This window comes from Anthonomus grandis, chromosome 9 (genome assembly GCF_022605725.1).
Source record: "Anthonomus grandis grandis chromosome 9, icAntGran1.3, whole genome shotgun sequence".
NCBI classification, from domain to species: Eukaryota; Metazoa; Arthropoda; class Insecta; order Coleoptera; family Curculionidae; genus Anthonomus; species Anthonomus grandis.
Window position 1 is genome coordinate 27,428,914 of NC_065554.1, and position 23,806 is coordinate 27,452,719.

At 29.9% G+C, this 23,806-nt stretch overlaps 1 protein-coding gene and 2 non-coding genes across 3 annotated transcripts; 1 reads left to right on the forward strand and 2 right to left on the reverse strand.

Annotated features, from left to right (window-relative positions):
• Window positions 1–302: 302 nt before the first annotated feature.
• LOC126740162 (piggyBac transposable element-derived protein 3-like) lies at window positions 303–1,055 on the forward strand. Its single transcript, XM_050446091.1, has one exon. It carries the CDS (start codon window positions 303–305, stop codon window positions 1,053–1,055), a length of 753 nt encoding a protein of 250 aa, XP_050302048.1.
• A 3,202-nt stretch (window positions 1,056–4,257) lies between these two features.
• Window positions 4,258–4,329, reverse strand: Trnaq-uug (transfer RNA glutamine (anticodon UUG)). The gene has a single exon. It is a non-coding gene; the product is annotated as a tRNA-Gln (tRNA).
• A 288-nt stretch (window positions 4,330–4,617) lies between these two features.
• Trnaq-cug (transfer RNA glutamine (anticodon CUG)) lies at window positions 4,618–4,689 on the reverse strand. Its single transcript has one exon. It is a non-coding gene; the product is annotated as a tRNA-Gln (tRNA).
• Between the last annotated feature and the right edge of the window lie 19,117 nt (window positions 4,690–23,806).

Here is a 23,806-nt window from a genome sequence, read left to right on the forward strand (position 1 = left end):
TAGTGTCTTGAGAGAAAACTTAAAAATAGCCAAGCAATCTGTGGATCCTTTAAAGCGAAAGTTTTGGAGAAGAGATGATACCTTTGCAACTCCAAATTTTGAAGGGCCCTCTAACGAATGCAGCGCAGAGCTCCGGTATGATTGGACCGCAAAATCGTATTTACTTAAAGGAATCTCTTAAATTGACTCTTAATGAGATTAAACATTTTTTTGGAATAGTTTGTTTGATGTCCTGTCTAAAATATCCCAAAATCAGAAAGTACTGGGCAAAAACCACTAAAGTTTCAGCTATTGCAAATAAAATGACTCGAGATAGATTTTTTGCTATAAGAAGTAACCTTAAAATCGTCATTGATGGCAGCATCGCTGAAGAGGTACCCAGGTCTGACAAATTTTGGAAAGTACGTCCTATTATAAAAGCAGTATGGCAGGGGTGTTTGCAGCTACCTAGAGAGAAAGTGGTTGCTGCAGATGAACAGATGATCCCATTTGCAGCGACTTGTAAAATGAATCAGTTCGTTAGAGGAAAGCCAGATCCAAAGGGCTTGAAAAATTTTGTTGTTGCTGCCCCTGATGGTCTTGTCGTAGACTTTGAATTATATCAAGGAAAAAATACTTTTCCAGATGATTCTGTAAAACGACTTGGTGTTGGACCTTTTGCTGTTGTTCGCCTTGGAAGGACATTATTTCTTGAAAGTCATGTGTACTGCGATAGATCTTTCACGACAATACCATTTCTCGAATATCTTCGTCAACAAGAGAAATATTGTACTGGAACCATTATGAAATCTCGTGTACCAGCGGCAGAAAATTTAACTTCGAAAAAAATGATAGCCAGGATAGGTAGAGGCAGCTCGGAACAAATTGTAAGACAAGATGGCGAAATAGTAGTTGTACAATGGTATGATCTTAAATCTGTACTTTTGGCATCTAGTGCTCTAGGAATTCAACCTAGCGATGCGTGTAAAAGGTGGTCTATAAGAAAGACTCTAAATACAGTCAGGTTAAAAGACCTTACGTTGTTGTTAAATACAACGATCGTATGGGTGGAATAGACTTGATAGACCGAATGATTAGCTAAAAAGACTGTAAGGGTCATTTTCCATTTCTTTGATCTAGCAATGGCTAACTCATGGATTTTTTATCGAAAAGATAAAAAATATTTAAAACCCCTCTATGCAAAATACAACAATATTTAGATTTTAAAATCGAAATTGCCACTCAACTTTTGACAAATACACCCAACCCACAACGTGAATCCCAAGAAAATATCCGAGGTGTAGGTACTAGAAGAAATCCTGAGGGAAATATCTTTGTCGATTCACCGTCATCGTCATTAGGCACCGAAAGAAAATGGAAACAACACTTTCCAGAAATTGCCACAGACTTAAAAAAAATTGATTAGATGTAAAAATGACTCTTGTTCCAAAAAAACAAGTTTTTTTGTAATACATGCAACACATTTTTGTGCATTACTGGCAACAGAAACTGTTTCATGGAGTTCATTAGCAAATAAATTTAAGTTTACATTTATTTTCTGCGTTTTCATAGGTTTAGACTGAAATGTTATTGAAAAAAAAAAATTATATATTAGGAATTTTTGTTTAGGTTAAGACCCAATGTCCATTTTAATGGATGTCATGTATCTTTCAAAATAAAAAAAGAAAATAAAAAAAGTTATTAGTAAACAATGTTTATTTGTGTATTTTTTATTATATTTAAAAGCCTCACAACCCTAACTTAACAAAAACATGCCCGGGTCCCAGAAGAATTTTAAAAATACGTTGGGTGGCATCAGATGAGGAAGTACTGTCGAGAATGAGAATGAGAAAGGAAATATTAAACACAATGAAGATAAAGAAGGTGCATTATAAAGAAGGGAAAGAAATATGACGTATTGTTGCAGAATATTAAAGAAAAAAAAGCACAGAAAGAACACGACATTCCTGGTAAAATAACCTGAGAGAATGGTACCACTGTATTTCCACTAATTTGTTTAGAGCTAGAACATCAAAAGTCAGAATAGATAGGATGATGGCCTTCTAAGAGGAGGAAAAACAAGAAGAATTCCTTGGATACAAATTTGTAAATTGTTTTGTAAATTTGTATCTTTATAGACCGAGCAAAAAATTTTAATACTACAACACAAAAAGCAGCAGTATGACTAAACAGAAATGAAGCTAAAGAAACCCAAATATTACGAGGCACAAACAGACGAAACATATATTCAGACCAAAGCGGGCTGCTTATAACAAGAATTGGAAGTAATCAGTCAATGGAGAATATATTAATAAGATACGATGTCATCATAAGTGACAAAGTAGAATAACTAAATATCTACTAAACAGGAACAAATTGGGGTCAACACAAATATGAATAAGACTAAATTTATGGTCTTCAATTGACAATGATATTCTAATGCTCTACTCCAGATTGATCTGAAAAATCTGGACAGAGTTATATCACGGAACATCTAAATCCTGATACAGAAATAAGGTGTCGAATAGAGATAATCTGACTACCATTCCAAAAAATTTAGCCACTATTCTGCAATGGTAATTTGAACCTAAAATTACGCTAGAGAATGGTAAAATCCAGGTATAAGGTCAGTGTAATGAACAATCTGACCTTTATAATAAAAATAGTGAGATATTTATGAGAGATATGTGAATGTTCCATATTTGGATGTCCATACATAGTGGAGTCATTATGTTCAAGTACAAAAAATCCATGTGTATTTCTATTAACCTCCGAAGTTGGAACGTTTACGGATATCTCTTAAAAGTAGTAAAATAAATACTTCTGTAAAGGTTTAATGTATTTCAAATTAGTTTCAAACTCAAAATCCATAGTTTTACCATTAGTTAATAATCTGTGGGTAACATGACATTTAATTGATTTATGTTGTTAGTGCAACAGAACTGAATGCACATTGGAAATTTGTATTTGAGATTGTTAAGAACATTTTCCGCATTTCTTTTAGTGACTCTTACTTCTGGATATATTGTTTATCATTTTTAGATGTCCATAGGGTAGACAGTTAATATATGAAAAAAAGCAGCCCTATAGGTGCTACCTATATGAACCTAAGAAACTTCTAAAAATGTCTCGATAAACCAGATGATGATAATCTGATGTTTTTTTTAAATCAAAACTTCTTTATTACAAGCAAATCAAGTCCATACAAAATTCCCGGATAAGATATCGTTATAAAAGGATTGACTAATTAATAATGCTAATTCCAATGGTAAGGATCAAGGAGTCACTACATTTTAACCTTTGCACCATCGGTTGTGTAGCAAAGTATTCCCAAAGAACTGTTGCAGCATCTATTAATAAAAATCCAAACTCAAATATCTATGGTGCAAACCAACCCCAAAACTGACCTGACTTTACAAGCACTTCGCCATATCTTTTTTTACATTTAAATTAACGTATCGAACCCTTATTTACCTTGACTATTCGATGTCGTTTTATTGCTTTTATAAGTATGTTGCCATCAATTTGAGATGTCACTTTGCAAATTTTCAATTAACTTTGACTACTATACTAATTTACAACGGCTACTTTAATGTAACAACCAATAATTACCTACTTTTTAATGATAATCATTAAAATTGATGATCGTTTGGCTATATTAGTGGCAATTAAGCAATTGACACCTCATTTTGGGCTTTTAAATGATTATTACAAAGTTCACGACAGTTGTTATTGTTTATGTTTGTAAATTTTTTTTCTGTTGAAAATATAAGGTAAAAATTATGTAAAGTTAAAAAAGGATTATGAATTGTTATTTTTAACACAGAAATAAAAGTTTATATATATATATATTTTTTTTAATGTATTTAACTATTACAGATTATTTTTAAAATATAGAAATATGTTCAATAAGTTTTTCCTATAAAATATCTTCAATTTTTACAAAAATTAAAACTATATATAAAAATTATTCTATATATATTCATAATTCTAATTCTATAAATTATTTATTTATTATTGAAGTAATAGAATTTTTTTAATTTTCAAAATTCATAAACTGTCAAAATTCACATTGATCAATCCGAAAATCAAACCTTGCATTAGAAAAATTAAATTGTTCTTAAGCAACATTATCTCGTACAAAAAAATCCAAAGCCAAAATTAATTTTTTAAACAAATTAAACATTTTAACTAACAAAGTGATTTTAGTTCCTAAAAAGTTATTAACTTTTCTAACGTGAGACAATGCAAAATTAAAATTATTAAAAAAAAATGTGAAGGTTCCACCGAGATTTGAACTCGGATCGCTGGATTCAAAGTCCAGAGTGCTAACCATTACACCATGGAACCGATGAGTAGAGAAAGCTTACACATTGGCTGATTTATATGTACGTAGACTGACCCCGATTTCATCAATGTTTCTATTTATCAAAAGAAAATTGAGCATTCATTATAAAATTATAAATTTTACATTTTAATAATAATAAATTATTTTTGTACCTGTTATAGTTGTAAAAAAAAATAATTAAAATAAACCATATTAATAAATTGTTTAAAAAAATTCTTTAATAAAGTTTTGAAAATTTATATATCTTGCATTTGCATTTTAATGTGGCAAAAACAGAAGAAAAAAAGTATAGGTCCCACCGAGATTTGAACTCGGATCGCTGGATTCAGAGTCCAGAGTGCTAACCATTACACCATGGGACCTCTACGCTTAGCTGGAGATTCGGAGTTTAATATCGCTAGATGTAAATTCAAGAATAATTTTTTACATTAAAATTGTAATATTATTTAAAATAATTATAATTATTAAATAAAATAATATGGATGATTTTAGAAACGCCTAATCATTAGTTATAAATAATATTTTTTAAACACTTTTAAAAAATTTAATATATTTTAATAAAAAAATCGTCTATTAACAAATTATTGAAATTAGTACCTATTATGTTTTTTTTTTAATTCTAAAGTCGTAATTTACAATGCATTTTACATTTTTTCTTGATACTTTTATTTAATTATATTTTTAATCATTATCCAATACACTAGAAAAATAAAAATATACATTAAATTTTAATTCAATTAAGAATTTTATTTATTCCATAATGACTTTCTCGTGTTGGGATTGAGGATATAAACTCAATGATTTTTGATTTCCAGGAATAATCTCTTCTGCTACGTCTTCCTCCTCGTTCTTCCATTGTTCTTCTAAGTGCCATGTCTTCTGCGTTTTATGTTATCACATTCTATTAAATGCATCAAAAAATTCTGTTGTTCAGCATATTGCCCATGGTCCCAGAACTTTTGAAAAACTTGCTTTCTTGCCTCGAGTGTCAACGCCTTGCAAGCAAAGTTGCACTTACAGGATACCTGGAAATTAAGATAAGATGAGACACAATAAGCTAAAATATTGAAAATTGGCATACTTCAGAAGGGCCCTTCTTCTCTGGAACGAAGGATTCTTTCTTTTTGAAAGATTGTCCACTGTTTCTTTTAACTTGGCTATCTTTACGAACGTCACCGGTTTTGCTCCTTTTTTTCCTTTGAATGTCTATTGGTATGTTATCCATGCTTGTAGATGGAGCACTTTCAATATTTTCACTTATTATTTGGAATTTCTCACTCATTTTTAGACACAAAAAATAACAGCAGCGACGAAAAAGCAATTGTTTACAATCTAAATCAAAAAGTAAGATTAAAATGAACATGTGCATGATGTGCAATATTAAGGGGACTTGGGCCTGTTTGTAAAAGATTCTTAATAATATCATCAAGATGGCAGCACAGAAACATAAATTATTTAGTGCAAGTTTCTAGTGGCGCATAGACCCCAAAACTTCGCATTTTGAGAAAAATGGCACTTGGACCCATTTGCATATTTCACTCTTCAATTAAGGAAACATTATACGTCCATACATTTCAAAAAACATTTTTTTGGCTTTGTCAAAAGGTTTTTTAATAAAAAAATAATTGTTAAATTAATGTTAAAAGCTTTTTGTTAAAATTAATTTAAAAAAAAAATTAATTTAAGGAAAACATATTTAATTAAGTTTAAATTATTTAAAATTATAATTTAAAATATGTTTTTCGAGGTTTGTTTCTCCTTTTAACACTCGTCAAAGTACTAAATTATAAATTTAAACAAAATGTTTAAAAAGTTTTAAGCTAATGATAAATTAAAAAATTAGTCAAAATGCCCAAACAAAATAACAATTAGAAACTTTTGTTATTTTAAGATTATTTAAATGTTATTTTTTTTAAATATATTTATTTAATTATGGTTAAAATCTGTAGCAAATATCAAGGGACAAATAAAGAGAAAAAATAGTCAACTTAAGAATGATACTAAGATATTAAACGCAATTCCTACAAATTCAACAAAGACATAATTTTTATAAACTGCAATTTAGTTATTTTACAGTTTTTTTTTTAATATTACGGTTTTTTAATATCGCTCAAAATCACTAATAATAATCAAATTAAACACAACGAAAAAAAATTATTAGTCAAATTTGATAAATTCTACGTCTATTGAGTTATATTATGTACCTACTTTCAAGTTATTTCCATATGATTAAATTTGATATCTGGTTCTATTGTATCGACTAAAATTTGCTTATTTTTAAAACGATATCTCGGTGCCCTCTTAATTGACAAACGAATAATATGCAACGTTTAGTTAATATGTTATAGGGTTATGCAGAACGTAGCACATGAATGAAGTCTTCTACGTTCTCTTTGAATATAATAGTTTATTTAGAAATAGTTGTTTACAAAAAATTTGTATTTTTCTTGCTGTATTAAAAATACAATGGGGACTTGTCATAAAAATATATATTTTCTTATTATTTCATTCGTCATTAATTTATTTTACAATCTTTGAAAAATCCTAAATTCTAAGACATAAAAAAAATGGAATTAACTGATTTTTCTTGAATATTTTTGTTGCCTTTTTGGTTAGGCCAAATTGTACTTAACGTTAATTTTGTATATTGTTTATTTGAAATTCAATTTTGTTTTATATTCTTCAAAATCACTAAATTGTACCAATTAAAAAAAAAATATTACTAATTAGCCTTTGTTTCTATTTTTTTTTAATTGTGGTCAAAATATCAAAGAAGCTGATCAAATTAAAATTAATTTTATAATTATTTATTAATAATTTATAAAATATCAAATTAAAATTTAAAAAATCAACACTTTCATCAAATTATCAAATTCTTCATTTATCCTTCATCAAATTAAAAAAAAAAGATCAAGTTAACAATATTCAAATGAAAACTAAATAAAATTTTGTACAAACATAAAACAGACTTCTTTACGACCTTATAGTGCGTAGAATTTTTTACATGGACGTTTGTTATAATTCTCAATAGTACTACCGGCATTGTGCTTGTAAAATATTTTTCTTACAGCGAAACTGTCACCAACCAAATCGGTGAGTTGACCATGGGTGACCCAGTTCATGTACGGCCCACGCATAACCAGCTTGCATACGACCTTTCTACACTCTTATTACACTCTTATTCTTTGATAGAAAATTCTGATCTAACATTAAATAAACACGTTTAATTGCATTTTTTGGGGGCAATTTATCAGGCTATGTTTCCAATCATATTTAACAAAAACACCGTCATAATTTTCGCTAGTTTGACGCGCATAACGACTGAGACCTTGAGCACTCCTTGTTTACTTTGTAACGAAAAAAAATATATGTTTTTCCTCGATAGCAATTTATACCTAAATCACTTGGGGATTTTCTAATATATCAGATCTTTACAGATTCCTTGAAAATCGGTAAACATTATAAAACGCATCCATGGGGGTCATCATATTATAATGTGATGAATTTCCAACTCTAAGGTACCTTTTTAACGGTTGAACAAATTTCAACTGCTAAATACACACATACAGGGGACGAGCAACTTGACAAGGAGCGTTGACAGTTGTTTATTCAGGCAGTGTGGCACTACAAACATTCTTAAGTGTCAAAATTAATATGGACAACAGGTCTGGTAGGTATATACGAAGAATTCAGTTTAAACGAAATGTGGAAACAAACACTTGTTGGTTCGTGCACCTGGGTTCATATCAGACGTAATGTCTTTAAAAGGGTTCGATTGATTTTCAGTTCTCTGTCATATTTTATTGTAAAATATTTGCACACAATTTTCAGGTTATCTTTAGGTCTTATGGTTTGGAGTTATGGACGTCAAAGGTTTGACATATCTGTAAGGTCAGTATTTTAGCAGTTTTAGACATGGAATATTTTGTAATATGGAATAAATTTTATTATCGTTAAACTAGTATATAAATATTTGTGATTTTCCAGACAGATCCCCTATTTGTGACCTCTCGTGGTATATTTTGGAAAAAAACGCTTGGACATGTCAATTTTATTTTTTCATGTATTCATAAGAAACAAAGAGTACTAAACAAATTTAAAATCTCCGCGCAAGCTTTGCATATAATAACTGTATAGTATTCTAATCCTTACATAAGTTCAAGAGATCAGTTATAAAACCCTCTGATGGCGTTTTGTTGTATACAGGTTGGAGAATCGATCACTATTAGGTGGGTGGCGGAGCGCTCTAAAGACGTCGTTTTAATGAGAGACCCAATATTTTGGTATAACTTTATGAGACCTAAAAAATATTTTAATTTGGAATATTTTTTACAAAAAATTCTTATATGCCGACTTTTAGTTTTGGTCGAGACAAAAGTTATGCAGCTTAAGCAGGAAAAACCGGTAAGAAATATTTTTTATATTTAAACATTATTTACCAAGGAACTAACTCAGGTAAGGTCGCAATATTTTAACAAAAAGTGTATAAAGAATACACATTTTTCTTTAATTTAGTAAATCACATTTTAAAAATCTATTATTTTTTGTATAAAAAAACATGTTTTTATCTTTCAGTGGCAAAAAAAACAAAAAATTTGTTATTTTCAACCCGCTATTTCATCATTGCTTTTTGAGATATTTATTTTATCCTTCCACCAAAAACTGCGGAATTTAATTACCTTTATCCTGTATATAATATTGTTTAATCTACGAGTAATAATACTACCAATAAATAACTTTAAACGGGCCACTGCCTAAAATCGCGCCACCAAAAACTTTTGTTGATATTAAAGGAAAATGAACGATGCCACACAATAACGCTTATATTTGATAGATATGATATAGAGGACTCTATAAAGGCTTTGGAAAGACAGCATAGGGAAGAAATGAAAGTAGGTACATATGCTATAATTGGCTCGAGAAATGTTCCAAATTATCGAAATTTTTTGAAGTCTACGACGAACAAAATGTCACTAATAAAGTTTGTAACACAGCATCCGACTGCTTCTGCGAGAAAGAGCATGATGAGACCATTTTTTGTTAGTTTTGACAAAAGCCGCTAAACTGCAGAATTACCTTACGTAGAAATATATAAATTAAAAGAAGATTTGGGCAAAATTCCTTTACGTAAAAAAATACAATTTCAAAATGATTGATTTTCAAACAGCACTAAAGACTTATGAATGGTGTTAAAAATGGCGAAAACCTTATAAAAATTTACATTTTTTCCAATTTTTTTAATAAAAAAATTAAGTCAACCGAATCTACGTCTCTCTGTCAGACATGGTCACTGATACAAACCGTTAATTGCTAATAATTAAACTATTACTGCTTCTAATATTTTAATTCCCCATTATTCAAAATTGAAGGACCGACTTCATTTTGACTTGACACTACAAGTAGCCCTATAAAATCTCAAGTATACCCTTTGCCCAAATGAACAAAACCAACAATGGTGGTCTAATAAAGAAAACCGATAGCGTGACCGATCGGACTCCTCCTATTGGCCAGCAAAATGCTCATTTCGTGACCGTAAAATTAGCCATTATATTTTTATGTAAAACCGAAAATTACGGGTATTTCAAAACGGATTATGAGGTATTAACTGGCCGGTAGGTAACTGTGCCTTTTCCGATTTCATTCCAGTACATATTTTATTGGTTTATAAATGAATAATGGGTATACCCTATTTCTATAGGTACTTAACAAAAAACTGTCAAAATATCTGTGATATTAATCGTTCCTTTAAGGTATTCTTTGGTAGTATTCATTTGCAAATTAGGTGTCCTCGATTGTCGCACGTGGATGTTTTTCGAACAAAAGGAAATTCGACAAGGATTGTGCTATAAAAGACGACATCTACGTATATCAACCCCTAAAGGGAGGCTCGATGTCATTTATTCACTATGGCAGTTTTATCATTTAAAAAATGCAATAATTACCACCACCTGAACAATTAAAATACACGAATAAGACATCTGCAAAAGCCACGATTAAGACATTACTTTTTAACTTGGTAATAGAATTCCGAATTACCCCCATGCTTTTGGGCACATATAGTTTTAAACGTTAATGCGATTGTAATGAAGACGTTTGCATAGTAAATTTGGTTTTCCTTTGTCATGTGGGCGCAAAAGAGTAATTTATGATTTATTTTATAATAGAAGGGCCGATTTTTATTTAAATATTAATAAAATAACGCATATCACCGCGGCCATAAACCCTGTCAAATGTCAAATGTTTATCGGCGTCGTTAAACAATGGCTCACATGTAAATTCATCCATTATCGGACATTTCGGGTGGTATTTATGACTTCCCGCTATTTTTTTTCATGTGTAATACGCGGGGCCGACTTTTAAATGTTATTCACGTTTTTATTTTTATCATTTTTTTTTTATAAATTAAATAATAGATAACGCGGAAATTGTTTGGGAGCGTTTTATTTAAGGGGAACGTGAGTTGATTAAAATAACAATGTATGGGATAGTAGTGGTTTCCCATAAGGACGTGGTCCAGATGCATGAGCTTTGAAAACTGGATTTCCATGTTCGCTTTATTAGTACAAATAGTGATGAAAATATGGTAAAATATGGCATATTTTTATGTTTTTGTTGACCAGCAGGTTTGGTTTATGCATCAGGACCAGTTATGCAATAAGAAGCATATGCAAGCAAGCTATAGAATAAGAAAATATGCAAAATAAACTAGGTTTTTATAAATTATATAATAGATAACGCGGACATAATTTAGGCTCAATTTATTATAGGGGAACGTGGGGTTATTGAAATGACAATGTATGGGAACCAGATTTTTTTTTAAAGGATAAAACCCAGATGCTTCTCTGAAAACTGGATTTCCTTGTTCACTTGCTATATCAACAAAGAATATAAGATAAAATATGGAATATTTTTGCATTTTTATTTATTTGTCATCAACAGGTCTTGATTTGTGGGATATGACATGCATTCCGACAGGTTTTATAATAAATAAAATCACTAAGGTATTAGAGTATAAAGGATATGCAGAAAAAGGCGAATTATGCTGATCATGATAATACATAGAGGGCTCGAATCATCTTATTCTTTAGTCGTTGTGACTAATAAAGCATGACTTTTCATACAGCTAATTCAAAAGATGTAGAATAGAAATATAAATTTTTCCATATCTAGGAAAATATCCTATAATACAGTTTCCAAATATCCTTAAATATCTTATATTTACTTAAATACAATTATTATTTTTAATTGTATTAAGGCAGGTTAAGCTAATTTCAAACCCAAGACACCCTATGTATATAGGCTATCAAATTACATAAAAAAAGTATAATCCAAACAAGAAAAACTGAATATTTACCTTTGTAACTAACATCGTCATTATAGTGCCCTGAGGATGGGCTAATACAGGCCGAAACATCGGTAATGATTTAAATTAATTAATTTTCAAAGCCAACGTAATGACAAATCAGTGATACTTAATCGTCAGGACAGGACCTAAATTTCGAATTTAATTTGATCCCAAATGCAATTTGTTCATTTACAAATCAAATTCCACCGATTTTGAGTCATAAATTGTAAAACTGATATTTTATATAATCTGAAATTCATGGTAGATAAGGAAAAAAAATATAGTCTTAATGAGGATTAGAAGATTAAAATTCAGTAAAGACACTTTAAAAACTCGTAATATCTTCATAATTTTAATAATACAAACACTCTGTGGTGGTATCTGCATTATTGAGTACTAAGAAGAAAAACAAATAGAAGAATCTGAAGTCCTGGCCCAAATAAACCTAATCAAAGCAATTTAAAGATATTTTCCAGAGAACTGGGAATACCGAAAACTCTGGAAAGGTGGGTAGATGATACATTTTGAAATAATTTTTTGTGGAAGGTGAACAACTTTTATTTTTCAAGATGACCTCGATAGAGCATGGAACCTTCTCTAAGAATATAAATTCTTTTATAGATATACTAATAACTCTCATTTTATTTGATTGTTACTTAAACCGAAGCAATGGACCAATTTGTCGTTGCAGAAATATAAAGCAATTTCACACAGAATATCGCTCTGAGATACCCGAAAGTGCCTCTTTAACGTTCATGTCGTTGTCCATTATTTCAGTCTGATATATGAACACAAAAACGAACATAGAACCTTTTTTCTTTTAAAATAAAGCAAATAAAAGAATCAGTCCAAGTAGGTGTTTCAAAGTCCCAAGTTCTGACCCATATAAATTAAATTATGAAAGTTTAAAGACATTTTCCAGATCACTGGATATATTGTAAACTATGGAAAGGTGCGAAAGGTCTTCATTATGTAGTTGAGTTGTTTTATTCCTTAGGTTCCTGGAATAACTACAATAATTATTTTAGTCCAGGCAGTCGAAGAATGGGCAGAGGTCTTCTCTTATTGCAAGTGTTGCAGATTCAAACTTTTCTCTGATACTCTCATGCGAGCAGTTGAAAAAAATCGTAATTTTTTATTCCAGGCATATGAACAATCCTTGGAAAAAAAACTTCATTAAGAAAAATTAAAAGAAAATTGTTAATTTTTTTAACTGCCGGGAAAAAGGAAAATAATGTTCCTCTTGGCAATCTCCATCATTCAGTTAATTTTTTTTCTTTTCTCACTCTCAAAGATCACAATTTTCTCGCCTTATTCTCCTTATCACAGTTCAACGTTTTGTGAGCTTATTTTGAAAATGATGTGCACCATGCATTGAGGAGAAAACTATTAGGTGAATGCGATAGAAATCATATACAGCCTATCACAGGAATCATTCCTGTCTAGGAATAATTATTGACTATTGTAATGAGTGAAAGTTTATCGTCTTAAATTTGTTTATCTATGTAAATCAGAAAAGTAATAATTTAAGAAGATTCAAGGCATTATAGAGACGGGAAATGCGGTAGATACTTGAAACTTAAACCATTGTTGATAGTAATACAAACGCTCTGGGGTGGTATCTGCATTATTCAGTACTAAGAAGAAAGACAAATAGAAGAATTAGCAGTCCTGGCCCAAATAAACCTAATCAAAGCAATTTAAAGACATTTTCCAGAGAATTGGGAATACCGAAAACTCTGGAAAGGTAGGCGGATGATAAATTTTGAAATAAATTTTTGTGAAAGTTAAATAACCTTTATTTTCCAAGATGACCTCGGCAGAGCATGGAACCTTCACTAAGAATATAAATTTTTCCATAGATATATTAATAACTCTCATTTTATTTGATTGTTACTTAAACCGAAGCAATGGACCAATTTGTCGTTGCAGAATTATAAAACTTTTTTAAACGTTCATGTCATTGGGCATTGTTTCAGTTTCAGCTAGGGATATAAAAATGGGCAGGGAACCGTTTTTTTTAAATAAAATAAATTGAAGAATCAAGAATGAAGAATTGAAGTTTAAAGACAATATCCAGGTCAGTGGATATACTGTAAACTATGGAAAGGTGCGATAAGGTTTCTGTACAAGGTGCATTAAGCAACCGAAACAAAAAATGTTGAAAGTCTTATTTTATGTGGTTGAGTTTTATTCCTTAGGTTCCTGGAATAAATTAAATAATTATTTTAGTCCAGGCAGTCGAAGAATAGGCAAAGGTCTTCTCTTATTGCAAGTGGTACAGGTTCAGATTTTTGTCTCAGATTCTCATACAAGGAGTTAAAAAAAATCATCATTTCTTATTCCAGGTAGATAGGCAAACATTGGACAACTTCACGAAGAAAAATTACAAGAAAATTGATCATCTTTTGTAAATTAAAGCTGAGTCAACTGCCTGGGAAAAGAAACATAATGTTCCTCGTGGAAATCTCCATCTTTAAGATATTATTTTTTCTCAACTGCCTGGAATAGATAAAATAATTATTTTCGTCCAGTCTGTTGCATCCAGACATTTTACCATGCACCAACGTCATCCAGGAAATCGATAAGGCAGTACAGGCGATCACAGTTTTTTCACCACATTCTCCTTATCACAGTTCAACGTTTTGTGGGTTTATTTTGAAAATGATGTGCACCATACATTGAGGAGAAAATTATTAAGTGAATGCGATAGAAATCATATACAGCCTATCACAGGAATCATTTCTGCCTAGGAATAATTGACTATTGTAATGAGTGAAAGTTTATCGTCTGTAATTCGTTTATCTATGTAAATCAGAAAAGTAATCATTTAAGAAGATTCAAGGCATAATAGAGACGGGAAATGCGGTAGATTCTTGAAACTTAAACCATTGTTGATAGTAATATAAATGCTCTGTGGTGGTATCTGGATTATTGAGTACTAAGAAGAAAGACAAATAGAAGAATCACGAGTCCTGGCCCAAATAATCTTAATGAAAGCAGTTTAAAGACATTTTCCAGAGAACTGGGAATACCGAAAACTCTGGAAAGGTGGGCGGTTAATTTTTTTTTAAATAAATTTTTGTGGAAGGTGAACAACTTTTATTTTCCAATATCACCTCGGTAGAGCACGGAACTTTCTCTAAGAATATAAAGTCTATTGCAAGTAAGAATTTCAAATTTTTGTCACTTAATTTGCAATCAATTAACTTGATTTTTTTACTCAACTACCTGGAATAGATAAAATAATTATTTTCATTTAAGCTGTTGCTTCCAGACATTCCACCATACATGAACAGTATCCAGAAAATGGTTAAGGCAGTACAGACGATCACAATTTTCTCACCACGTCCTCCTTATCATATCAGACGTGAGGAATGTTTTTAACTCCGACAAATGGAGCAACGTGTTGTAGGTGTATTTCGAAACAACACAGCATGGTGTACAACATGCATTGAGGAGGAAATTAATAAATGAATTTGATGGAAATCATATACAGCTCATTGACTCTCTCAGACTACCGTAATGAGTTTAAATTTATCGCCTATCACTGGTTTAACTATGTGCATTAGAAAAAATAATAATTTAAGGAAATTCAAGCCATAATAGAGCGGTAGAAATTTGAAAATTAAACCATTTTTGACATGATTATTCAGAGATTTTTAAATCATAAAGAATCACCATAAATTGAGGCTCGGTTTTAAGATCATTTTGCAAATAAAATATTACAATGATTTTAATTTTACTTTGTATTAGACCTGAGCAATTACTCTGATGAATGACTTTTTTAAGCGTTTTTTAATTTTTTTACGCTTTTTATGAAAAATAAAGAAAGTCTTTATCATAGGTTGTGACAGCGAATTTTATGGCCTATCATTACCAAAATATCATAAATAGCATATTGTAAGGCTTTTAAAATTACCAAGGTTCAAAAAATTGACATTAAGTGACTTTCAAATAATTGAAAAAATATTAGAAGAATTATTTAATATGGCCGCAGATACACTATTTGACATATTAAAGATAAATGACTGGAAAATGGCATTGATTACATCAATATACAAAAAGAGGGCTAAAAACAGAATTTAAAAACTACTGATAAGACATTAGTTTCATTGCTACCATTGGAAAGCTGAACAATGGCTGATCTAAAAAAGCAGACGACACTTTAAAAATTTATCAAGGTTCTATATAATAATAGTCTTTTTTTTTTAAATTTCCTTACCCAGTTATTAAAAATGTTCACAAGAAACCTTCTCACTATAAATCTTGTCAAAAACATGGATTTTGCCTCCAGATAACAAATGGCACCGTCATCTAAGCTTAATATTCCCCATACAGTCATAATCATAAATATATACCAAGTGTGTAAAATTTCTATCGAAATTAGCATATTTCGAACGTTACGATTTTTCGTGGCATTCCCGCCTAAATTATTTTGACTATTTTGATGTTCAACATTATTTTGCATTAATTTGAATACTAATTCCAAAAACATGGTTATAAATACGGAATGTTTATTATGATCGGTATTGTGTCAGTTAAATTGTTTTCGGTTTGTTTAAAATGTTCCAGATATTAATAATAATTATCGATCGTACGTAATATTTCCTATTATTCAGAAAAGAACTGGTTATTGAACAAATAACCTTCTTATAAAACACATAAAATAGATAAGTACTAAAGTACCAGTGACAAGTAATAATAGTAAAACCTGCCAGACGCATTTGTTTACAAAGAATTATTTAAATTAAATGAAATAAATACATAATTCAAGCTTTGGAGTCCGGCCAGTCAATTAAAATAAATACCAGAAGACGTTTATGTCTTTTTATTTATTCACGCTGAATTTATAATAGCGATATTAGTTGAATTGCGAAATTAGTGGTTTTTTCCTTATGAGGTGCGTAATTAACACTTTTTGTATGCAAATTCATTAACTAAGATCATCACGTTCGTATATGAGCCAAGTTGTTGATTTTTCAAAAGAGTAAATAAATTAATTGAAGAATTATTTTGTTCTAATAAGTCTTGAAGTAGCTTTAATTAGTTACTGACTCAGTATTGATTATAAATCAGATTTTTATTATCAGGAAATTGAAAGATCTTAATTGGTAATTAACTATTTTTTAATAAAATATTCAGGTCCATCTAAAATTAATACAATGATTATCAAAGTGTATTAACGGTTTTTTAAAGAATTTTTTTTTTATTATCAATATCTTTTATGAATTATAGATATTAGATCAAATAAGGTGGTTTTAGAACCTTGAGATCCTCTGATGTCTCCTTCAACTATGATCGAAGAAATCGTTGAAATCCTTGCAGTAGAAATTATGATATTGGAGTTTTATCACAGAGCTCTTGTACTTAACATTGAATTACGAACTTTCGTCCAGGCAGTTGAGTTCGAGCAAATAATTTGTTTGTCCCATAAAAGCTCTTTAAATACACTTAATTTCTTGGACAAATAAAAATTTACTGCCAGACAGTTGAGCTAGTTCCTGTCATTTCAAACATCTCCTGATTAAGAATTACACCATTTTGATTATCAAGTAGTTGGATATAGGCTGATTAACAAGAGATGAATGAAGTTATTGAGTACAGGCACTCCTGTAATAAATCTTCCAATATCTCATTATATAATGCAAGAAAATCAATAATTTCCTTATTTATAGTTGAAGAAGTATCTAAGGAATCACCATGTTGATTACCAGACCCTCAGGTATTATTATTATTCCACAATTCAAAAATTACATAATTTTGACTACCAACTAAAAAAATATTTAAAAAATCCAACGATTCAAAAATAATTGATTACCAGATGCTTAGATATTAGCTGCTACGATAGACTAATGACTCTCTTATGATAAATCTTTTAATATCTCCTCACCTACTGCAATAAAATGAATGATTCGTTTAATTAGAGTTAAAGAATCATTCAAGATATTCCACAATTTAAGTATTGCATCATTTTGACTACCAGATGCATAGATATTGGCTAATTTATAAGAAATTAATAATTTCATTGACTTCAGGTACTCCAGTAATAAATCTTTCAATATCTTTTCATCTACTAAGAGAATTTTAATGATTTTACCAATACTTCCAGAGCATTTAATTCTGAATCCACGGCAATTTATTCCGTTAAAATGTTTTGACCAGGTTTAGAGAAAATTGAATTTCAACGACCAAAAGTCTCTTTAAAGGACTTCAAGATTCACTACTTGGTTTAACTTTGGATAACCTGGAAATCTTTAGCGGCACACTTTTAGATCCTTTTCTACATTTCTAGAAAGTTGAATTCTGAATCTAGTGTAATATGTTTCATTAAAATATTTTAAGTAGTTTTTAAAAAAATTGAGTTTAAATGACAAAAAGTCTGTCTAAGAAACCTCAAGGTCCATTTCTTGGTTTAACTCTGAATAACCTAGAAGCCTTTAGAGGTGTTTTTTAAATATATAACAAAATTTTTAGAGAATTTAATTTTGAATTTAGTGCAGTTTGTTTCATTGGAATATTTTAAGCAGTTTTTGAGAAAATTGAGTTTAAATGAAAAAAGTCTGTCTAGGGGACCTCAGGATCCACTTCTTGGTATAACTCTGGATGACCTGAAAACATTTAGTTGTACATTTTTGGATCTTAAACAATGTCTTTGGATTCAGTACAATTTGTTTTATTAAAATATTTTAAGTAGTTTTTGAGGAAATTGATTTTAAATGAAAAAAAAACTGTCTAGGGGACCTCAGGATCCCCTTTTGGTATAACTTTGGATGACCTGAAAACCATTTTTGGATCTTAAACAATGTTTTTAGAGAATTTAATTTTTTATTCTGTGCGATTTGTTTTATTAAAATATTTTAAGTAGTTTTTGAGAAAATCCAGCTTAAATGGCAAAAAGTCTGTGCAAAGGACCTCAGGGTCTACTTCTATGTTTAACCCTGGATATCTTAGAAACCTGTAAGAGTACAATTTTGGACCCTAGACAACATTTCCAGAGAATTTAATTCTAAGTTCAGTACAATCGATTTCATGAAAATATTTTAAGTAGATTCTTAGAAAATTAAATTTTAATAAAAAAAGGTCTTTTTGGATCTTGAACGACTCTCCTATGATGTACCTTCCAATATATCTTCATTTGCTGTAAGAATTTTAATGACTATCTTGGCACCTGGTGATCAGAATAAGGTCGTTTTTGAACACTGAGATTCTCTGCTGTCTTCTTCAACTATGACCGAAGAAATCATTGAAATCTAAAATGCTTAAATTGCTTACTAGTATACTTAACTGCCTGAAAGAACTAGGAAACTAGGAAATCATTAAAAAAATTTCATGAATCAAGAATTGCATTATTTTAACTACAAAATTCAATTATTTTATTGAGTGCATGCATTCCTGTAATAGAGCCTCCAATATCTCCTCATTTACTGCTAGGAAATCAATGATTCCTTTAGTTAGAGTTAAAGAATTATTCAAGAAACTCTCCAATTTAAGAATTATATCATTTTGACCACCAGATGCTTAAATATTAGCTGATTTACAAGAGATCAATGACTTTCTTCAGTGCAGTCTCTCGTGTGATAAACCTTTCAATTTTTGGTTATTTCCACTGCAAGAATTTTACTGATTTCTTTAATTATTGTTCAAAAATCGTTTTAAACTTAAGGTACTTGGTTATTGAAAGAGATGAAAGATTTTATTGAGTATAGGCACATTTGTGATTTAAGCAGTTTTTACTACAGGAGCTCTTGTGTACTTAATGTACTTGACAAATCCGTCAATATCTTGGCATCTGGTGATCAAAATAAGGTCGCTCTTGAACCTTGAGATCCGATTTCAACTATGATCGATAGAATCATTAAGATCCTTGCAGTAAAGTTAAGAAGTTAGAGTTTTATTATAGGAGCTCCTATACTTAACAAAATCAATCATCCTTGCGAAATTAAGCAGATTTGATTACAATTAACTCCCTGGTAGAGTTAGTAACTTTCGTCCAGGCAGTTGAGTTAGAGCAAGTGTTTTATTTATTCCATAAAAGCTATACTTAAAAAAATAAAAATTTACTTCCAGGCAGTTGAGTTAGATTCAGTCGCTAAGTTACTGATAAAGAATCACAGAATTGTGATTATCAAGTAGTTACATATAGACTTACATGGGATGAATTATTTTATTAAGTACAGGCACTCCTGTGATAAATCATCCAATATCTTGTTATATACTGCAAGAACATCAATAATTTCTCCAATTATAATTGAAGAAATATTAAATGAATCCAATGATTTAAGAATCATAGCACTTTGATTACCAGATTCTTAGATAATACAATAGACCAATGACTTTTCTGTAATGAATCTTTTAATATCTGCTCACCTATTGAAAGAAAATTAATGATTTTTTCAATTAGAGTTAAAGAATCATCAAGAAATTCCACGAATCAAGAACTACATTATTTTGACCATCAGATGCTTCAATATTGGCTAATTTACAAGAGATCAATGGTTTTATTTAGTGTAGGCTCTTCTGTGATGTATTTTCCAATATCTCCTGATCGACTGCAAGAATCTTAATGATTTCTTTAATTATCGTTGAAAAATCATGCAAAGCCTTACTTCATTTTGACCATTAGGACCATTATCTGTTTATCAAAAGAGATGAATTATTTTATTCAGTTTGGGCATTTTTCACTGCAGGAGCTATATATGTCTGACAAATCTGACAAATCTGTCAATCTCTTGGCACCTAGTGATCAAAATAAGGTCATTCTTGAACCTTGAAATCCTCTAAGATCCTCTTTTGAAATAAAAATATAATTACCAATAAAATAATCAATTGGGATTTTGATATATTTTTATAAGCCTGGAATTGATTAGTAATCAAATATGATTTTAATCTAATTTTAATATTAACATTATACAATGATCGTTTAAAATATGTAGAATAATTATTTGAAGTAAGTAGTCTCTTATTCAGTTAGAATTGATTTATTAAAAGAATTTTAATTATTATTGAAAGCCTTTGGAACCCTGAATATAATTGATTCTATGCTTTAATAATTGATTTTAATTCAGATACATACATTAGCCTGGAATTAATGAAAAATTCATAAAAACCATTTTAAAATTCAAAAATCAATTTACTTAGTTGAGAGATTGCAGGGGAATTAAATATGATTCACACAAATTTAATTTTTTATTTATTTAAAAGCTCTTATTGACCTATAGTTAATGTAATAAAAATATGCAACTTTAAATATACATCTAGTGCCTCGTTTTTTAAAAAATCTATGGTACTTTTAGTGAAAATTTTCAAAAGAACCTACATATCCTTAAGTTCCTAATCGTTAAAAACCATACCACAGAAATTTCTCATTATTGCAAGATTCTCTAAGTGTTTCTGTACTATTTACGATTGCCATGAGACCTTACGGTCCTAAGACATGCCTGCGATAATTACAATTTATTATTTTTTTTTATTTTTATCAGTTACGAATCTTACGGCAATAACACTTAAGTGCCCAAAAAGGAATTTTAACAAAAATTCGGCCGTATACACCATCCGCAGTCAAATCTCCAGTGAGATCTTCACATAACGTCATGCCAATCTTGTGTGACCTTCAAAGGCATTACAGAGAAGGACTGAGTCAATTAGTTGTTTTATGATTAATTTATTAGGGGATCTTATTCTTTTTTATGCCAAATAAGGGGTGTTTATTAAGGTCCTGTTTATGGTAAAGTTATGTGACGTATTGAGGTCTGATGAGAGGATATTTTTTGATAGATGAATTACCTAAGTCCGTCCCTGTCCTAAGACTGTAAAGCTCCACGCAGTATAATTTCGAAACAAGAAGATAATGGTCTCTAAAAAATTTCAAATTTGTTGAAATCCTCATTTTTTTTTCTTGGCTTGTGCCGTCTGACATCGCCGCAAAAGGTCGCGAGCCATTACATTAACATTTACTACAGTTTTTTTTTTATTTATACGTTTATAGTACATACTTGAACCCGTGCCTTTGCCCATACGGAAATTTATCATTTTCATTCTGCCTCTCTTAATTAGGCGACCTTTAAACCGCAATAATAAAAAATGAAAAAAAAATCTGGGACGCAATAAACATCACCTAAAATTTCTTTAATGGTATTTACTTAACAGAACCCACTGGTCTCTCGGTGCTTTTGTTAATTAAACAATGGGCCAAAGTGTAAAACAATCGCGGGAACCTCGGCCAATATTTGTTTTCGGCATTTTTCTGAATAATTAAAACTTGAGTAAACATCACACGGTATTGAGCTTTTTGGCCATACGAACCGGTTATCGAGTGAAGTGTAGAAGGAGATGAAGTTAAAGTTAGTAAGGCGTAAAGAATGACTGTGCAGAGACGAGTTTCAACGTTCCAATCGGCGCTACAGATCACCAAAACGAACAAAACATGACGACGAAGAAGAGAAAATATGCGTAGACTATACTTAATGTCATATCGGTCATCTACAACTATTTTGCATTATAGTGGTTACGCCTCAAGTTAAGAGTGCAGCTTCTTATTCTTGCTACTGACTTACGCAGACGATACAACGATTTACAGAGGCGTAACGGCTTTTATGAAAAATCGATCAGTGGTGGACATGGATTTATTTATTAATTTTATAGAAGCAATCGAAATTTAGTATTTTATTTTAAAGGTGCATAATCTATTCATGAATTTGATGAAGTAGTAATGACAATATAAGTGGCAAGTGTTCAAAAAACTCAATTCTTATATTATGAAAGAGTAAGTAAATTAATAAAATGAAAGTAAAATTCATAAAACTAAAATTTTCTAAATATTCACCTAATTGATTTAAATTTAGCATCGATCAAAAAAATCAAAACATTAATTTAAATAAGGTAAATCCTCGTCTAGTTTATCATAGTGATTTTAATTAATAAAGCAGGTTGAGTTGAATCCCCCTAGAATTGATTGGATCCTCAATCTAGTCAAAGCGAAAATCAATAAAAATAAATATATATGTCACTATCATCGTGAAACTGATCATATTAGAAATATTTGGTAATGATGAAGTAATACATCGACATTAACCTCGAATTAATTAGATGCTCATAATAAGTTTAAAGGTTCTTATCTAAATTTGATGAAAATCGTTAAAATAATTATGATGATTGGGACTATGTTTGGTTGCCTTGTAAATAATTAGAAATGTAATAATTTGGATTTTAATAGACCTTTATATTGGGATTATCCTTTAATTGCAAATCGTTCTTCTGGAATTGATTTAATAGTCGTAATAGTGATTTTTAAGGACACAATCATTTAAATAATTTTTATAATTAAATTCATATTTACTTTTCTAACAAAAATAATTAATTTTAGTGATTTCAAGAGGTCATAAACCACGGTCAGAAAATAGTAGAAATAATTGGTTTGATGTAGATCAAATCTTTTTTTATTTCACAATTGATTAAAAAATAATTACAGTCATTGCAAACTTGCAACAAGTTCGAATCAATAATTAGAATTCCATCAATTTAGGTACTGGAATTGGTTTCTCATCCCACCCATTTGAAGAAAGATTCTAAAGGTGCTAAAAAAAGCACAGTACACCGGAAAAGTAAATAAATACATACATTTCTTAAAAAAATAAGGAATACCTTGTTAACCACTTGGAAAAAATTTAATTTAATTGCCTGAAAAATTAGGAAATTATTTGATTGTTCCAAAAAAAATTAAGATTAAATTCGAAATTACTTTTTTTCCAAAAAAAAAATAATTGACTTTCTTAGAAAAATTAGAGAATGTCTGGAAAAATAGTGATTTGTTTTACATGCCTAAAAAAATAATTTACTGAACGTTTAAATTTCCTTGAGGAAGATAGTAATTAAACTGCCTGGAAATATAATAATTAGCATGCACTCTCTAAAAAAAATTATTGAACTAGAAAAAAAAATAAGGAAAAATTCGAATAAAAAAAATAAGCTGCCTGAATAAAAAAGAGAATACCTGAAAAAGTAAAGAATTACTTCATTTTGCTAAAAGAAATAAAGAATTAAGTAAACGGCCACAAATAATAAACTACTTCAATTTTCTAAAAAAAATATTAATTATATTGCTTATAGAGAAATCCTCATAAAATAGGGAATTA

Bases quoted from the DNA above. Each gene is read 5' to 3' on its own strand.
- LOC126740162 (XM_050446091.1), top strand. From the start codon at position 303: ATGACTCGAGATAGATTTTTTGCTATAAGAAGTAACCTTAAAATCGTC.